Raw genomic sequence first — 18850 nt, 5'->3', positions numbered from 1 at the left:
GGAGGCCAGCCTTGACAGGAGCTCCCATGGCTCTCTATCTGCGGCAGCTGCAGCAAACTACATTTCCATAGTTGCTGCACCTCCTTAGGGAGGACCATCACCAATGGCAGGTGCACATCAGTCAGTGTCACCCTGCCTCAGCGGGCAGCCACTCCTGGGAGGGAGGAGTGTGACATTCCTCAGAGGAGGCTCCTGGGGACAGATGTATCATCTGCTACACCTAGGTGGGGTCCTGGTTTTGATCCAAGGATGACGGCATTGGTTACTGGGTGCCCTAGTCAGTGAGGCTGTGACTGGAAAGAATTGGTGCCCTGCCCAGGTCACACGGCCACACAGCGGGCTCCTCACAGACCTCAGGGACAGCCCATGGGGCTCTGGATGCTCTGGTTTGCATAGCTCTGTGCTATGAAGCCACCATCTCCCTTCTCTTTCCTTTCACCCCCATTTCAAAATCCAACTTTACAAAGGCTGAGAGGAAAAGAAACGAGGAGAAATGAACAATTCAGTTTACTCTGAAAAGACAATTTTTGTAGCTTTTCTCCTGAATTCTAAAGATGAGGTAAACATAAAAAAACTAATACTGACCTGGCAGTGAGACCATTTTCTTGGAGACTTTAGTAGAAAAGTCTAATTTTAAACATTCTGCAAATTCTAAATTTGCCTTGTCAGATGAACATTGAAAACAGTTACAACTCATTTATTTTTGTCATCTTTTCTTGATGCTTGGTTACATTTTATAAGAAATCGTTTTTCATATTGTTGTTCAGGGAAGCTCACAGTCAGATTGAAAAGCGGCGTCGGGATAAAATGAACAGTTTTATAGATGAATTGGCTTCTTTGGTACCAACATGCAACGCAATGTCCAGGAAATTAGATAAACTTACTGTGCTAAGGATGGCTGTTCAGCACATGAAAACATTAAGAGGTGAGACCCTGGGCTCTATTGTCCTTTATGTCCTTGCCCACAAATGTTACCACCCTTGCCTAGAATGTTCCTGTCCCTAAGGCAGATGTTTATTACTTGCAATTATGTAGCCTTGAGTAGTATGCCTTTACTCTTCAGCAACAGCCATGATGCAAATGAAGTGATTATTGAGCTTATGTGGGTTTTGACATGTAATTTTGCAGTCACACATTCTCAGAGCGTAGAAACTATGTGCTTTGCATGTCTCTGTATATGCATGTAATCAGGCTCTGTGCCTATCAGAGATGATACTGCTCTGATGTCTCACATCTTGCCTATGTTTGTGCCTGGATCCCATCCTTACAATTATAACACGCAGAAATGTAGGTGCACACAGTGACACAGAAAAGTCAGTTTAAAGATGAAAATTCATCATGGTTCCTTTGAAAAGTGAGTCACGGGTTGCGGGTTCTCGCGACATTTTGTTGTCAGGAATGAACACTGAAGATATTTTCATCTTCCTGGAATTTTCCCGAACCAGATCCACTCTTTGTGAGGGAGGCAGTATTTTCCTTCTTTTCTGAGTGTGGGGAGGGTGAGAAAACAGACGCAGAAAAGTGGAAGTGACTTATCCAAACCACAAGAGAAATCTGAAATATATCAGGCATTTTAGTGAATGCTGTTCCTGGAATTTTCCACAGCTAGTCTTGGACTTTTGGCGGAAATTGGAAAGTGGGCGCTCAGTCAGATCTCTGACCTGCGTGGTAGAAGAATTGCGTCTTTTTATATTTGCACAAAGCCACCAGAAATAAGAAGTAGCTGGTTTTGTCTGACTTTAGATCATTACCCAAAAATATAAATGTTGTATTCTGTGCTGGGAGAATGGCATTTAAAAATTCATATTAGCAAATATTACATGGGTTAAATTATTATAAACTAATTTCTATTAAATTGGAAAAAAGTGGCAAATCTCAAGTTACAATAAAGAGCAGGGATCAGGATCAATAGGATGGTTGCAACACGTCTTGTCTCCCTCCCTCCCCATGGTACTTTGAATTGTTACAGATCCATTTCCTTTTATTCCTTCACTATTCTACTCGTTATTCTACAGACTCCAAGTCATTTACTGCTGGCATTTTTCTCTGTTAAGTGATTGTTCTCCTGAAAAATGCCGGATTGACAGCCTTTTAAACCTAAATCTTGTCCCCTTTCAGTCCTAGGAGTGAGAGCTGCATTGACTGAAGCAATGCATTCCTGCACATTGCCACGCTCGTTTAACTCACCCGTGATGAAGAGGAACTCACATTAAATGCCTTCCACAATATATTTACTCAGGGCCTGGCAGGCTGGATGGTTTCCCAAGAACATTTAGGGTGGTGATTTGAAGGACTACCAGACAACCCATTCAATATAGATCTTAGGAGGAGGGAACTCTCTGAGGAGCCTCTACCAGTTTACTTCCAGAGCTGCCTTCTTTCTTAGAAGCAGATTGTTAAACTTCCTTCTATTATCTCTTGGTTTTCCCTGTAATGAGTAAAACAGGCCTGTTGGGTCTCCTGTGGGTAACAGTGTTCTCTTTTCCATGGAATTCTCTTTGGCTTACAGGATTCTGTCCAAAGCCAGATCTAGGCTCATCTCAGTTAAGGCCTAAACAATAAAATTTAAATACCAGGTCGTAGGGACTAGGCCACTTACAGAAGGTTTGAGGCAGCAAGTTAGACATTTTCTGAATATCAAGTATACCAATTCTTTCTCTTTTTCCCCCTAAGGTGCCACCAATCCATATACAGAAGCAAACTACAAACCAACTTTTCTGTCAGACGATGAATTGAAACACCTCATTCTCAGGGTATGTTCAATTATGGGATTGTTTTACAACATTTGTTTTTATAAATTTTCAAGTAAGTACCAGCTGTGGGAATTTGATGTTTCAACACTGAGTTTTTTTTTAGGCCTGCTTCCTCTCTTGGGTCCCTCCCTTTATCTTATTGTTTGGACAGGCTTCACATTTCTTCCACAAAACCACTCTCCTCCTGTTTTAACCTCGTCTAGACAAAAATGGAAGGTCTATGCCACCGCAATTTAAAATCAGAAGAGTCAGGATTTGTTAAAAATAAGAGGGATTTAAGAATCACATTTCTGCATGAAGATTTTAGGAAGGGACTGAAACCAACAACAACTGAGAATTTCTCTTCACCTGATTTAACCACTAGCACAAAAAAAGTCCACCTAAATCTTTACACCAAAATCTCATCAAAATAACAAAACTGTGGTTCACGCCTGTAATCCCAGCACTTTAAGAGGCCAAGATGGGCAGATACCTGAGGTCGAGTTTGAGACTAGCATGGCCAACATGTTGACACGCTGTCTCTACTAAATATATAAAAATTAGCTGGGTGTGGTGGCAAGCGCCTACTTGGGAGGCTGAGACATGAGAATTGCTTGAACCTGGGAGGTGGAGGTTGCAGTGAGCCACTGCACTCCAGCTTGGGCAACAGAGTGAGACTCTGTCTCAAAAAACAAACAAACTTCCAAAGACTAGTGGTCCAAAAAAGATAAATAAATGCAAGAGGTATATGCTTTCACTTGCTTGACTTGAGTGCCTCTCTCTGTCTTGCTAAATCTCTGCTGGGAGATGGTTGAGGTGGCACTGTGGGAACCTGTTGTCTTCCATGCGGAATTAGGTTGGCACAAGGCTCTCAGTTGTGTTACTACGTAAAGTGAGATTAACTTGGGAATTGAAGGGAAAGAAACTGGATTCAGAAACGTGTTCTTGCAAATTGTAAACAGAATAGAAAAACATAACTAAAAGGAAAGATACCCACTTCCACCTCCCACGAAGTCAGGGCTGACCTTACCTGCACAGCCAACAGAATCTTTCTACCCATCTTTGAGCAGAAGTTTGCAAAGCCCTAGAGTAGAGGGTAGTCCATCTGGAATTTTGCATCATCACTATCCATTTTCAGCGCTCTGTAAGCCTGGCCTGTCTGCTCACTCCAGCATTCTCTATTTATCTCCTCATGACATGCTATCTCAAATTGGAAAGCATTCACCTGCAAGGACCAGAAGACCCGATGAATAAGTAGAGTTTCATTTCTCAAGTATAACTGGTCTGCAGTAGCTTATGTGGGGTTGCTGCAGTGGTTCAATTAGGTCAACAGGAACCAGGTTCTTTCTGTCTTTGCACTCAGCCACACCAAGCTAGCATGCTAGCTTGCTTCCTTAATGTAGCCAGGTACCTATGCCAGGTCTAAGTAGCCAGACCCACTGTAAAAATAGGGGTAAATGAAGCTCTAGTCTGGCTGTCGTTTTTATCAAGGTAGGATACACCTTCCTGAAAACTCAATAGTGGACTTCAGCTTATCCAAAAGTGTGTCACTTGGTCACACCTAGCTGCAGGGCAGGGTGCAGAAACAAATATTTATAGATTTTCCAGCCTCCCTGGTGGAGACAGGCAAGAGAGAAGGGGCCTGGGAATGGTGTTGGGAATTGGCTCCCCCAACAGTGTTTGCCACACACACTTTCCAGAGCCACGTGCATTTGCTCGATTCCTTCCAGAAGTGACTCCCACAGCCCAATACAGCACTTCAACTGTGGTCTGGTTGGCCTGAGGTTGAATGGGGCTAGTGCCTTCCTTGCCAAAAAAGCCATCTTATTAGTACTGCATCATTTGGGGAAGCTGCAGTACTGCCTCCTCCCCCTTCTCTCCTGAATATGAATTATTGTTAGGTCAGGTTTTTTACATCTTGTATAGGTGCTTTTTCGAACTTAAGATGGGACTTCTCTTTCATTTCTGTCAAAACCTGTTTGTTGAATAGCCCCACAGTCCAGCTTGTCATTAGTGACCCTTGGAATCTTGTGTGACTTGTGGATCCAATACATGCCTCTGTGCCTCTCATTCTTGTTTATTCGTAAATTCAACAAACATTTTTGTATACCTACTAGATGCATGGCATTGTTCTAGGAACATCCAAATCAATGATAAACACTTTAGGGTAGGACCAGGCTCCTGATCAAGTGAGTGATAGTCTTTCGGTTACCACTCTCAGGACACAGTTATTCAAACACCCAACTCTGCCCACCTCTCCATCCTTTTCATAAAGATGTCCATGTTCTCAGAGAGGATTTGCTGAGGTTAAAATATGACCGATTTCTGTAGCTGCCATTGGTGCCAGCTTCATGGGCATGTGACCTCTGCAGTTTCACAAGGCCCCATGCTTGGTTTAATGCCCTGTCACCATCTTGAAAATGTAATTTTTGAACAAGGATCCCTGCATTTTCATTTTGTACTGGGCCCCACAAATTATGTAACTGGTCCTGATTCCCATACTGGTAACAGATCTGCAGCTGTAGATGTGATAGGCCTGTGTCTATGCCTTTCATTCTTGCGTATTCATGAATTCAACAAACCCTTTTGTGTACTTACTAGAGGCTTGGCATTGTTCTAGGAACATCCAAATCAATGACATTTTAGGCTGGGGTACAGGCTTGATTATTTTAAGAAAAAGAATCTATGTCTTTATTTCATATATATATATATATATATATATATATATATATGTAAAATAATTATCAAGCAGAGTCCTGTGGATGGACAAATTTAAAAATAAATAAAACAAGCTCCTTTTGCAATGGCACATGCTTAATCATTTTCTTGTTGCTGCTTTTCTTAATAATTTTCTATCAGATACCCATACTTACCAGGGTATGGAACAAGGATTATAATGCTATCTCAGCTAAATACTTCATGTTGGGCTTGTCTTTTCTACTCCCTTGTTTTATGCAGCACTCAGGAGTGATCTCTCTTGCCTTATTAAGCTTTTGTCACTTCTCTGGCACGTGTCAGTGGCTGTGAAATACTTTCCAAGCCCTTACCACTTCCAGGGGCCCAGTTCCAGGGACTTGCTTCAACAGAAAGCCAGGTCCACTCAGATGATGTTCAGACAGTTTGGCTGCAGGAGCTGGACTTCTGCTTTTCCTCAGCAATGCAAAGTGGACAAACTGCTTTCTTTACTAAGTGCTTTCAAAATATCTTTAATAAAGTGTATGTCAGTGATTAGTCAACTGTATCAGTTTACAATGTCTACATTAGTCTACTTCCCCATGTTTTGAAAACTAGGCAGACCATACCAGAACCTCTGTGTTATTTATTAACCAGCACCGTCTTCCCAAGAGTGACCCTGCCACTGGCTGGCCCTGTGGCTCTGTGGTGCTGGTAGTGTTCTCACAGCTTCTGCTCCTTAGCGGTCCTTCGGGCCCGGCTCCTTCACAGATGGTCTGCTGGCCAGGGTGCTGTGGAGTTGGAATGTCCAGAGCCTGCCCTCGCTGATGCATTCACTGCTTTGGAACCTGCTGGCTTTCCCCTGGAGTATTGAAATAGCTTTACCCGTGTTGTCGGTTCAGGCGTGACCCTGCCCAGCATTACTTCCAGGGTGTCACAGTTCCCTTCTGTCCAGGTACCTTTCAAGCCACATTACCACATCAATGAAAAGCCTCAAAAACACTTCTATGAGATATAAGATTATCTGCAAAGCAAACGAGGAACTTATTAATACCCTATTTGTTGACAGAATGAGGCTTCCAGCAGATGGTGCTTGGAAAGTTACTTCCTCCTCACTGTCATCCCTTGCCCCTGGGCCAGCTTAGGGACCTAACTTAGGAAAGAATCCTCCCCAGCTTCCTTCTGGCTGAGTAGCCTGCCAGGGTCTTAAGCAACAGTGATTCTGTTCCCCTCTCACTCATTTCTTCTGTCCCAGCACAAGTACATTCACCATTCTTTTACCTTCTGGCACATTAATTCATTTCCTAGTTCTTTGAATTAAACTACGTCATGAAGGCCCTTTTGTGGAAAAAGAGAACAGAGTTTCTCTGTATTTTTCCAAAGAGCAGATTAAGGACCAGTGAATAAGGTGAGAAACTAGCCCACTGTGTATTAGAACCAGGGAGGGCTGAGTCATAAGAGCAAGGGCATGACAGAGTGGGGCGCACCCTCCTTGTCACTAGAAGACCCCAGCAGAAGTTGAGTGGTTGTATGTCTGGAAGGCAGTGGGTGGCATTCATACATATACTGACAAAACAGCCCAAGCTCTCAGGCACTATAGCTTGGGTATTTACCTGCTTCAGTCTCTTTACCAAATGTTGTCCTATCTTAATGGCTGGCTTTATTGGAACATTTAGATTTTTTGTATTAAACTGAAGAAGGGGTAAGAAGAATCTAAGGGGGGGAATTTTGCTTTTCTTGTCTCACTTGGAATGCAAATAGTCCGGCCCTGGATGGAGGGATAACATTTGAGAGTAGTAATTCTCAGCCCTGTGTACCTTAGAATCACATTAACGTGGAAGTGGGATGGGTTTAAAAATACCCCAGTGATCAGCCCCATGCCAGACCATCAGCATAAAAACAAAAACAAAAAACACTACTCCAAATGTTGAGAACCACTGTTTTAGAGAGCTCCCTGTACATGGAGGTTTTCAAGTTGAAGGCAGATGGTGGCTGAGATGTTGGAGAGGGGATTCTTCAAGAGTCCTTCCAAATCTCAGATTCTGTGACTCTCCATAGAGTTGTTTTAATTAGAGCAATGAAATATGATTCTCTGGACCATGATACCTTCAAAAGAACACGTGCAAGTTGAATTCTGCTTTGAAATAGAACTTACTTTAATTGGACTTTTTTCCTATAATAATTGGATGATATGTAGAAACACACACACACACACACACACACAAAATCTTATAGTTCTTCAGAGACATTTGTTTTCAGCATTCTGCACTCAGGATATCACTGAAACTGTCAGTGGGTGTTCCTGTGCTTTGGATGCTTAGAAAGCACATCCTCTATTTGTTATCAGGGTGATTACAAATTATGTTTCCTAAAGTATGAGAAATTGATTATCCATTTCTCCTGATTAGGCAGCAGATGGATTTTTGTTTGTCGTAGGATGTGACCGAGGGAAGATACTCTTTGTCTCAGAGTCTGTCTTCAAGATCCTCAACTACAGCCAGGTAGGTATTGTTCATGCTCCTGTTGGTGGTGGGCAGCCTCACAGCAGTCAGAAGTCAGAAGTGTCACTCAGTTTTGTCAGAATAATTATAGTATACAAGTCACATGTGAACTTCTTCCAGAAAATTCTTAACTTCTTAACAGATAAATTAATTTAGACTTAGAACAATCTTGTAATATGTTCCATATTCCCCCCATTGAAATATCTGACTCTGATCTGATCAATAGCATTATGGCTTTCTTCTATTGCTGCAAAATAAATATCCCACAATATGTGGCGAGGACAGAGGGGTAAGAGGCTATCTGACAAGGGAGAAAGGTAGGCAGGTAACACAATACCAGAGAATACGTCACTTGGAAATCCATTCCATGCTGTGTTTGCAGTGCTGTGTCACTTAGCTCTGTTGAACCTCAGTTTACTCTAAAAATTGATGATGATAACCTATAGGATCAAATAAGAGTAATATTTATAAATGCTTCTAGAACAGAACTTTTCACCTATTATGTCCCCCAGAGTTTTTATTCATTTATTCATTCACTCACTGACACACTGGTATTTGCATGGAAGCTTGGTAGGCAGAAGACTTGAAGAATCAAAATGACATTTATGTAAATTAGAATTAATGTAAATTTAATTTTCCAAAGATTTCGGCTCTTTTTAGTCTCAGAGCAAAGTTATGGAGGAAGTTGCTGTTATCTCTGTTAATAGACAAGGTGACTGAAGCATATGATATGCATGACTTGCTTGAGAACAGAGAGGCTGAACAGCAGAGCTGGAATCAGAGCCCACCCCTATCTTCTGCCTTCTGAGGTCTTACAGGGGAATTCCAAGATTATTGCCTTAGAAGAGCATAAACTATTTATATAATTGAGGGTTTTCCCCTTACGTTATCAAAATCAACCTCCAGGTGCCTCCTTCCTGGTGTCTAGGCAAAGTGGTTGGACCTATGTACAGGTTCACATAGGAAAGTTTGAGGTCTCATGCACAAAAACAAAATAAAGGTAACATGCAGACTGTGTGCGCTTACTTGTTGCATAATTGGTTTTCTGCATGCAGTTGACTTGTCATGTTTAACATTTCATCTCCACAGAATGATCTGATTGGTCAGAGTTTGTTTGACTACCTGCATCCTAAAGATATCGCCAAAGTCAAGGAGCAGCTCTCTTCCTCCGACACCGCACCCCGGGAGCGGCTCATAGATGCAAAAAGTGAGTACCAGAGAGGCCTCACATTTCCTCAGCAGCCCACTCACAGGCAGCCAACCCTGAGTGAGCAGAGGGCGGGTGTGTGTGATGGGCTCAGCCTTTCCAGTCCTACTTCTCTGTCCTCTTTCTGGGGCACCAGAGCTATCTTTGGCTAAATGGAATTATTTATGTTCTTTTGGGTTTCTTTTACATAAAAAGAAGAAAAAAAAATCTCAATGTCCAAATTTATTGAAAAGAAGAGCTATTTAGACTGGATTCTTTCTGATTTTTAGACTTTTTTTTCTTTCAGAATCTAGAAAATCCCAGTTGTATGCTCCTGAGTTTAAAGGGCTAAGTTTGATTTGTTCTCCCAGAACAAATGGGCCCTATTTACCTGAGTTGCACACAGGCAGCCTCATAAAAGTAAGAAAACGTCAACTATAAATATGGTGTTTCTTCAACCAAAGTGTTCCTCCTTAGGTTGGCTCCCCCACCTGGCTTTCTTCTTGCAGTAATGGAACCACCATTCACATCGTCCCCTCTGCCCCCAGCTTCCTGCTACTGCACACACTCCTGTGCAAGGCCCCAGTAGCTGTCATCTACTTTAGTCCTGTGGGAGGCTGTGTACTCCTACAGTTAAGAATGAGGACTCTGGCTGGGCGCGGTGGCTCACACCTGTAATCCCAGCACTTTGGGAGGCTGAGGCAGGCGGATCTCTTGAGGTCAGGAGTTTGCAACTAACCTGGCCAAAATGGCAAAACCCCGTCTCTACTAATAATACAAAAATTAGCCAGGTGTGGTGGTGCGTGCCTGTAATCCCAGCTACTTGGGAGGCTGAGGCAGGAGAGTTTCTTGAATCCAGGAGGTGGGGGTTGCAGTGAGCTGAGATCGTACCACTGCACTCCAGCCTGGGTGACAGAGCAAGACTCTGTCTCAAAAAAAGAAAAAAAAAAAAAAAAGGGAATGAGAACATAAGGGAGATTACTGGGCTCATTCCGGCTCCACCATTCACTAGCTGTGTGACCTTGAGCAAGTTACTTAACCTCTCTCTGTCTCAGTTTTCTCATTTATGGAAGAGTACCTATTTCATTGGGTTGTTGTGAGGATTGAAAGTGTTAATGTATATAAAGCAGGCAGAACAGTTCCTAGCACATAGTAAGAACAGTATCAGTGTTGCATTCACCTTGGCCCAGTGCAGTTATGGCTTAACTAATGTCTTGCTCCCAAGCTGTCCATGTTAATCCCTGGAAAGAAACACCACCAGAGGAATCTCCTTCAAATCATCTCTTTCATTACAGCACTCCTCTTGTTCCTAAAAGTAAAATGCAGACTTTGGTATCTGTTGTTCTTTATAGCCTAGCCTTGGCTTCTTTTTAGTGACCTTAGGAGAAAAATATGAATGGCATTTGGGCCTTGCCTTTGAGGCTCTTAGCATATAGTCAGAGAAATGAGACAGACAGCACCCTGCATAGTAATAGGTACAGCCATAGAAATAGTGCCAGGCATAGAGAACGGATGATTAATTCTCATGTGGGCGCAAGGACAGGCATCACTGAGTAGATGACAACCGAGGTGGGTTTGAAAAGATGAATTAATGTTTGCCAGGTAATGAAGGGAGGAAGAGAGAAGAGGAAGCAATCTGTGGACAGGTGCAGGGGTGTGGAGCCACGTGGCTTGCTTGGTGCTACTGGACAAAACGTGCAGGGAAGGGGAAGGGCTGAACCATGAAGACCATTTGTTCTGTGGGGACACAGTGAAGGGCTCTGAGTTGGGCGGGGCAGGCTCGGATTGGCATTCTAGGGGAGATCGCAGAGATGGCAGTGTGGGAGGTAGATGGGAGGGGAGGAGGCCCAGAAGGAGCCCTGGGCAGTGGCCATTCCTCGGCACACTTGCTCACGTGACGGCCATGGGTGTGTTTTCCCTCGGCTTCTGTACTGACACCTAGCCAGTGCTTGGTAAGGAGGTGTGTACCTCAGAATCACCTGGGAGCTTTTCAACATAGTCATGCTCCACCCCCAGAGATTCTAATTTGGTTTTTCCAGACAGCACAGTCCAATAGAAACATAATGCAAACCACAAACATGAGCCACATATGTAATTTCATATTTTCTGGTAGCCAGATTTTAAAAAATAAAAATAAATGCAAAATTAACTCCAAAATATTATTTCAGCATGTAATAATTATAAACAACTAATAAGTTCGTTCACATTGTTTTATTTTTCTATACTGTCTTTGAAATCTTGTGTGTATTTCACACTTACAGCACATTTCAATTCAGAAAAGCCACATTTCAAGTGCTCAGTAGCTGCATGCAGCTAGTGGCTAATGCACTGGACAGCACAGATCTAGAATGGGGTCCAGGAATCTGTAGGTTGATCATGCATCCAGGGGATTCTGGCCTACAAGCCAGGTTGAGAACTTAAGGCAGTCCTGCTCCCACCTTTCCTTCCCAATATCCATATCCTACTCATCCTTCAGTGACAGCCCAAGTTCCTTCTCCTCTGGGAAGCACAGGTTGTCTTTGCCATTTATTTGGCACTAATCATACATCACCCTGTCCCATTATTAATCTTTTCTTGGTGCACCTCCATTTCTCCTTTGTCAGCCATAAGCTTCTATTGGGCAAGAACCCCATACTATATTTCTTTTCATCCCCAGAGTACCTAATCCATTTATTTAGTAGCACACTCAATGTGATTTATAAACATTTCCAGACTGACAACACACCTATCCATGCTGCATCTGCTAAAGCCTAAACTTGGGAGATATTTGTCTCATGTCATCATTATAAAACAGTGAGGCAAGCAAGAAAAGGCTTTGCTCAAGGTCACACTCCCCCTCCTGACAGACAACACTGCTCTCAGTTTATCACATTTTGTGTATTGATTTGCAGCTGGACTTCCAGTTAAAACAGATATAACCCCTGGGCCATCTCGATTATGTTCTGGAGCACGACGTTCTTTCTTCTGTAGGATGAAGTGTAACAGGCCTTCAGTAAAGGTTGAAGACAAGGACTTCCCCTCTACCTGCTCAAAGAAAAAAGGTAACAATTTTAACAGTCCATTAAAACCCTGTGACAGGTGAAGCATGCTTTCTACAGCGGAGCTGTCAGCTGGGCATTGGTTCAGTGGTTTCTGGCTGGCCAGAGTGGCAGGTCCCAGGACTGCAGACAGGACCCTGCGGTCCTCCCTATGTGTAGGGCAGTTGGGAGCAGAGGAGAGAGCTGAAAAGCCTGATAGCAGAGATTTGTGGAGAGGCCTCCTCTGTTTAAATTGTGTTTCTTTTAACGTGATTGAGGAAGAATACCCTCAGCCACAATCCTAACTGCCTTATGAACACCCACCAGTCCACCAAAATTACTCTGAGCTCATTGTTAAATGCAATGAACACTTTCCCTTTGTCTTCCTTCTTGAAGTGTTCTCTTCCCTTGGATTCCATGAAACCACATTCTTCTTCCTCCTCCCCGACCCCCTGCTGCTACAGGCTCTCTTGCTGGCCCCTTTGCTGGCTGCCCCTCTCTGTCCTAGGCTGCTTCTCTGTCTGCAGTCTCTCTCTGTAGGTCACGTCATCTACTCCCTTGGCTTTAAATGCCAACAACTTCCACATTCATATTTCCAGCCTAGACTTGTCTTTTGAACTCCAGATTCATAAAGGTACTGCTTACTAAATCAACCTGCTTGGATATCTCAGGGGAATCTCCAACAGGATACGTGCCAAAGTAATCACTTGAGCCTCTCCTCCAGCATAAATGGCACTGCCATCCAGCTGGCTGCTTATGCTAGAAGCCAGGGAGGCGCCCTCACTTCTGCTTCACCACCCCACTCCTCAATCCCATTAGTTATGAAGTCCTGCCACAAAGAGTCCCATCTGCAAAAGTTCTCTGAAATGTCTGTCCCTTTCCATGCTGCCTACTGTCACTCAGCTCCAGGCTGCCCCCAACTCTCACCAGGTCTCATAAAGTGTAGACCCACATGCTCCCCACCCCTAACACAGCAGCCAGGATGATCTTTTTATCAGTCCCCTTTTAAAAACCCTTCAGTGTTCCTTATTGCTCTTGAAGAAAAGCTCAAAATATTTAATGTGACCATGCAGCCCCTGACCCTGCCACTAAGCACATGTGAGCCATGTTGACTTCCTTGGATGCCTCAAGGCCCTTCTGGGCAATGCTTCTGCACATGCTGTCGCTTCCTGGTTGGAATTTCTTCCCTTTCCCCATGAGCTCCCTTCACATGGCTCTCTCCAACCTCAGACTGCCTTATGTCTTATAGCACCCTGTTTGTTTGCTTTCTAGTGCTTTCTTATACTTGCTGTTATATAGTTATTTGTGCGATTATTTGTTTAAAGTCTGTCTTCCCCACTAGGCTGTAAACTCCACAAAGGCATGTCTGATTTGTTTTTCACTCTATTCCAGTAACCAGCACAGACTCCACGCTTGGCAGACACTCCACAGTGGTTTGCTTGTTGGTGAAGTCTATAGGTGCTCCACATTTAATGTGTCCCAAATCGAAATATTTTTTTCTCTCTCTCTCTTCTAGTCTGTTTTCTTTCTTCACTGAGTCAGTGAATGACACCAGCAACCACCCATCCAGAAAAGTTGAGGTCATCTTCATTTGTTTCTTTCCCTTAAGCCTGCTATTCATAGCAAATCCCAACAGTTTGATCTCAGAAATTTCTCCTGCTTCCTTTCCCAAATTTACTGCTGCCTACTGCTTTCCCTCAGAATATGCACAGACTCCCTCTCGTCTTCACTGCACTGCGATAGTTCAGTCCTCCTAATCTCTTGCTGTATTATAGCCACTGGCCCCTGAACCAGCCTTCCTACTTCTGTTTTCTACTCTCTTCCAGTTCACACGTCACTCTGCTCCTATAGCATCCAAACCACAATTTGATTTTGCTGTTTCTGCACTTAAATACCTGTAGATGCTCTGCATTTCCTGCCTTAAAAAAATAGACCAACATATTGGTTAGCAAGTAATCCAAGGCCCTTTTAATCTTCCCCCAACCTGCCTTTCCAATTTGCCCCTCACTCCCAGTACCTCCAATTTCACTTCAACCACACAGAGCTCTTGGCCATTTCCTATATAGGCTGTGCCTCTGTGCCTTTGTACGTCCTCAGCCTTTATACATTCTAGTCCCTCAGCCACTGCTCATCCTTCTTGACCCACCTCCTCCACTGTTTTTTTGGGGGAGCCTTCCTCTCCCCAGGAAGAGTTAAGATATTCCTTCCTTGGTGCATGTAAGGAATGCCCATGGTATAACTGGCCCTACTTAAGCATTCTGACACCAGATGACAGTTTTTTGTTTTTCTTTCTGTCTGCCCCTTTCACTAGATGCTCACTTCTGGAGACTGAAGCCTTGATTTTATTTTTTGACTCCCTACCTACATCCCACCCCACCATCGGCCGTGTACACCTCCATGACCCAAACGTAGTGATGACACTAACCACGAACTTTGCTTTCTAGCAGATCGAAAAAGCTTCTGCACAATCCACAGCACAGGCTATTTGAAAAGCTGGCCACCCACAAAGATGGGGCTGGATGAAGACAACGAACCAGACAATGAGGGATGTAACCTCAGCTGCCTCGTTGCAATTGGACGACTGCATTCTCATGTAGTTCCACAACCAGTGAATGGGGAAATCAGGGTGAAATCTATGGAATATGTTTCTCGGCACGCGATAGATGGAAAGTTTGTTTTTGTAGACCAGAGGTAAGAGTCTACATATTACCCTTGAGCAATGATGGTAGAGGATTTTCAACCCTGATCTAAAAAGCAGAGAAGACTGGGCCATCAGCTGGCTTTTCTAAGAATGAAGAAAGAAACAAAGCTGGGTGCAGTGGCTCACACATGAAATCCCAGCACTTCGGGAGGCCAAGGCAGGTGGATCACTTGAGCCCAGGAGTTCGCGACTAGCCTGGGCAACATGGCAAAACCCTGTCTCTACTAAAAATACAAAAATTAGCCAGGCATGGTGGCATATACCTGTAGTCCCATCTACTCTGGAGGCTGAGGCAGGAGGATCAGCTGAGCCTTGGGAGGTCAAGGCTGCAGTGAGCTGTGATTGTACCACTGCACTTCCGCCTGGTCAACAGAGTGAGACCCTGGTTCAAAAAAAAAGAAAGAAACAAGTGATGGGAGTCTCTGTTAAAAAATGAGATTCAATAGGATATCGTCATAAATACAGAGATTTTTCTGTCATTCTTTGGCATATAGAGACAATTAAGTGGGGTGCCTTGATGTCCGTGGCTGAAAGAAAAACAGTAGGGATAGCATGCTGTCTGAATCTATGGAATGTTCCAGAACCATTATTGTGATTGAAATTCTTTTGAATCTAGTACTTAGAAGTAATTATTTAGTCCTGAGTTGTCCAATAAAATACTCGTTGGCCATGGTAGCCTCCCATGTGGCTAACGGCACAAACATAGAACACTTCCATCATCACAGAAATTCTTGTTGGACAGCGTTGATCTAATCCAACCTTCTTATTTTATGGATGAAGAACAGAGGCCCAGCCTGGGGACTGGTCTCCTGTAGGATTCACAACTAATTGGTAATAGACCTGGACCAAGGACCCAGGTGTCCCAAATTTACTGCTGCCTACTGCTTTCCCTCAGAATATGCACAGGCTAATAATTTTTCTGGCTACTAGAGACAGCCACAACATGCTGGAAAAGGAGACAGCCTCAGCTGTCTTGTGGCCTCAGCTGCTGCAGCTTCTGGCATTTGGTTGTCCTGATAAAGGCAGCAAAAACCAGAAGCCTTGCACTAAGGTTTAGATTTATACCACATTTTAATCTAATTAATGTGGTTCCTTTTTTAAAGACAGATCTCAGTCTGTCACCCAGGCTAGAGTGCAGTGGCGAGATCTTGGCTTACTGCAGCCTTGACCTTCTGGGCTCAAGCAGTCCTCCCACCTCAGCCTCCCAGGTAGCTGTGACCATAGATGTGTGTCACCATACCCAGCTCATTTTTCTGTGTTTTTGGTAGAGACAGGGTTTCGCCATGTTGCCCAAGCTAAACTTGAACTCCTGAGCTCAGACAATCTGCCCAACTCGGCCTCCCAAAGTGCTGGGATGACAGGCATGAACCACCGTGCCCAACTGGTTGCCATTTTTAAAGCCCCCACAGATTTGATTTCTTGTGATAATAGTCCCTTTACAAAGGCTTTGCTTTGTTTCCCTCTATTTTTATAGCCTTGATTAAATTCAGATGCCAGAAAAAAAGAGAAAAAGATCCAAACAGTGAGCCCTCTAAAAATCCATCCAGCTCTTTTGCCTGCAGCTTTGACATTGCTCTCATAGGCTGTAGCAGGGTTTATCCATTGCAAAGTTGCAATTAATCGTCTGAATGGCTTTGTCTTCTTTAAATATTCCTTTATTCCCTTTTAGGGCAACAGCTATTTTGGCATATTTACCACAAGAACTTCTAGGCACATCGTGTTATGAATATTTTCACCAAGATGACATAGGACATCTTGCAGAATGTCATAGGCAAGGTAAGCTAGGATGTATAAAAGATCTTGAGTTTAAAGTGTCCCCTTGCTTCTAGGCTAGTCCACATGACCTTCCAGGGAAATCTGTCCACTGAGGATGTAGAGAGGATGTAGAGTCAGCCAGCCTAGGACTCTTCAGGTCAGAACATCTGTGCGAAGAGGAAGCTGATGCCTGCAGGCACTGTTTATCCCCCTTGTAGTTGCCCTGTGCTGACTGCATGGCAGTTTCTGAAAGACATCTCTTGTTCAGAGGGTTTTCCCAGACCCTGTAAAGATTCAGTATGGACCAGACTGATCTGATTCTCTTTTCCATTCAAGCCTGCACTACCTCCTGTATTTTCTGTCTTGACTAATGCTGTGGCTTCATGTGCAGCCTCCTGAGAGAGACCAACACTGACCCCGTCTTTCACTGTGTCTCCACCAGATCCTGTTCATTCACCTCAGACATGCATTTCCAAAAGTCTACTTTTTACCACCTCTACTGCCATCACCCTGGTTCAGGCCCTTGTGCCTACCTAGAGACCTGTGATAGACTTCTCAGGTTTACCACCTCTACTGCCATCACCCTGGTTCAGGCCCTTGTGCCTACCTAGAGACCTGTGATAGACTTCTCAGGGTTTCCCTGCTCCCTCTCACCCCCAGTTCATCTTCCACAGTTATCCCATTTATCCCCAGATAGATTGAGCCTGATAACATCAGCCTGCTTAAACATCTCCTGCTTTAGACTCAAGCCCAAATGCTTTTGACAGGCATTCAAATGTGAGACCTTCCACCTTCTGGCACCAGCCCACCTCCTCAGTTTCAGTCCCCATCCCTGCCTGCAGAGGCCTGTGCTTCAGGCACACTGACCTTCTCACTGGCCTCTCCCCCACCAGACCCTGCTGCTCCTCAGGCACTGCTGGGTTCTTCCCTCCTTCTCTTGGCAAACTCGTGTTCATCCCTCAAGGCTCTGATCTCTTCTCCCTGTATAGCCTTCCCTCATTGCTCTTCTTGAGTGCAGGAGTCATAGCCTGTCTCCTCTTGTATCTCCAGTGCCTGACACATGAGAAGGGCTCATTACATGTTTGTTACATGAAAGAATGAGGTTGAATAGGTGAGTGGCCTCTGTTGATTTGGATGTTCTTAGAAATGAGATAAGTTCTATATTGCCCTTGGGCTTTGTGATTGGGATAAAGCATGACATTTTGGACAGTGCCTTCTCATTTGGTGGTGGTCATGTTAGAGCTGATTCCAGTTAGATGTATAACATGAAGTCAGTAATTCCCTAGAGCCTCAATTTTACAGACTATGGAAAATTGTGACAGCTTCACAAATGAATTGAAAGGCTCTGAGTTAGACCCTCAGAAAACAACCTATTTCCTGAGTGTTGACCACTGGAGTTTCCTTGGCTTACTAAAGAGCGATGTCATTGGAGCTCAAGTACCTTTAATATTTTGTATTGGATGTCCTGTTTAATACTTTGGTCTGAGAAAACAACAATGTCCATGTTTTCTTTACATTTTCAGTTTTACAGACAAGAGAAAAAATTACAACTAATTGTTATAAATTTAAAATCAAAGATGGTTCTTTTATCACACTACGGAGTCGATGGTTCAGTTTCATGAACCCTTGGACCAAGGAAGTAGAATATATTGTCTCAACTAACACTGTTGTTTTGTAAGTACTTTTCCTATATCTGAAGCTCCCCTTGCTTCAAAGAGATGCCTAGGGCTCCTTATCTGGGAAATGGGGTCCAGGCAACATCCAGTATCATATCCTTTAATGCCATCTTGCTAATACCTGTGAAGCCTCAGGACTGGCAGAAGCTAGAAAGGATTGTTAACAAAGGACAAGCGTCAGTACTTGTACCATGCAGGCCCTGGCTTATGAAACTGCTCCAGGAAATAGCAACATTTCCTTCCAGATAAAGCAGCTAACCTTTGAATTGCACAGGCCCTGCACCCTAGGCATCCACTTGTGCTGCTGTGGAGGAAGGGGCTGACAATCTATGAAAGGCTCATTCAGGCACTAGCTCACACGGGCCTTGGCTGAGGATGGGGAGGTCTCCATACCTATCAGGCGGGGGGCCCAAGCACTGGCAGCTGGAATGCCACCTCAAAAGGCTGCTACCTGCTAGATGAGCAGAGGGAGGTGAAGGAGCCTCTCTTCGGCCAGGCCCGCTCCCTACTTTTCCTTCCCCATGGTGTCCAAAACCCCACCTATGATTAGAGCTGTGTGAGGGGCTGGGGCTAGGTGCACTGCAGGCTGGCAGGAGGAGGTGCTGTAGT

General features: G+C 44.0%; 1 protein-coding gene across 13 annotated transcripts in view; it reads left to right on the top strand.

Annotated features, from left to right (window-relative positions):
- The window catches only part of BMAL1 (basic helix-loop-helix ARNT like 1), a 110691-nt gene that overhangs the window by 80343 nt on the left and 11498 nt on the right, over positions 1 to 18850 (top strand). For 9 of the 13 annotated variants that reach the window (XM_032166556.2, XM_058446978.1, XM_032166560.2 and 6 more), the window contains 8 exons: positions 768 to 925; positions 2674 to 2753; positions 7814 to 7906; positions 8996 to 9113; positions 11984 to 12133; positions 14554 to 14800; positions 16480 to 16586; positions 18089 to 18239. In XM_032166556.2, the coding sequence (XP_032022447.1) occupies positions 768 to 925; positions 2674 to 2753; positions 7814 to 7906; positions 8996 to 9113; positions 11984 to 12133; positions 14554 to 14800; positions 16480 to 16586; positions 18089 to 18239 (1104 nt within the window). The remainder of the gene's footprint in view (positions 1 to 767; positions 926 to 2673; positions 2754 to 7813; positions 7907 to 8995; positions 9114 to 11983; positions 12134 to 14553; positions 14801 to 16479; positions 16587 to 18088; positions 18240 to 18850) is intronic. The other 4 variants (XM_032166565.2, XM_032166552.3, XM_058446982.1 and 1 more) reach the window with 1 other exon arrangement.

This window comes from Hylobates moloch, unplaced genomic scaffold (assembly GCF_009828535.3).
Source record: "Hylobates moloch isolate HMO894 unplaced genomic scaffold, HMol_V3 SCAFFOLD_11, whole genome shotgun sequence".
NCBI lineage: Eukaryota > Metazoa > Chordata > Mammalia > Primates > Hylobatidae > Hylobates > Hylobates moloch.
This window is presented reverse-complemented; position numbering and strand designations above follow the sequence as displayed.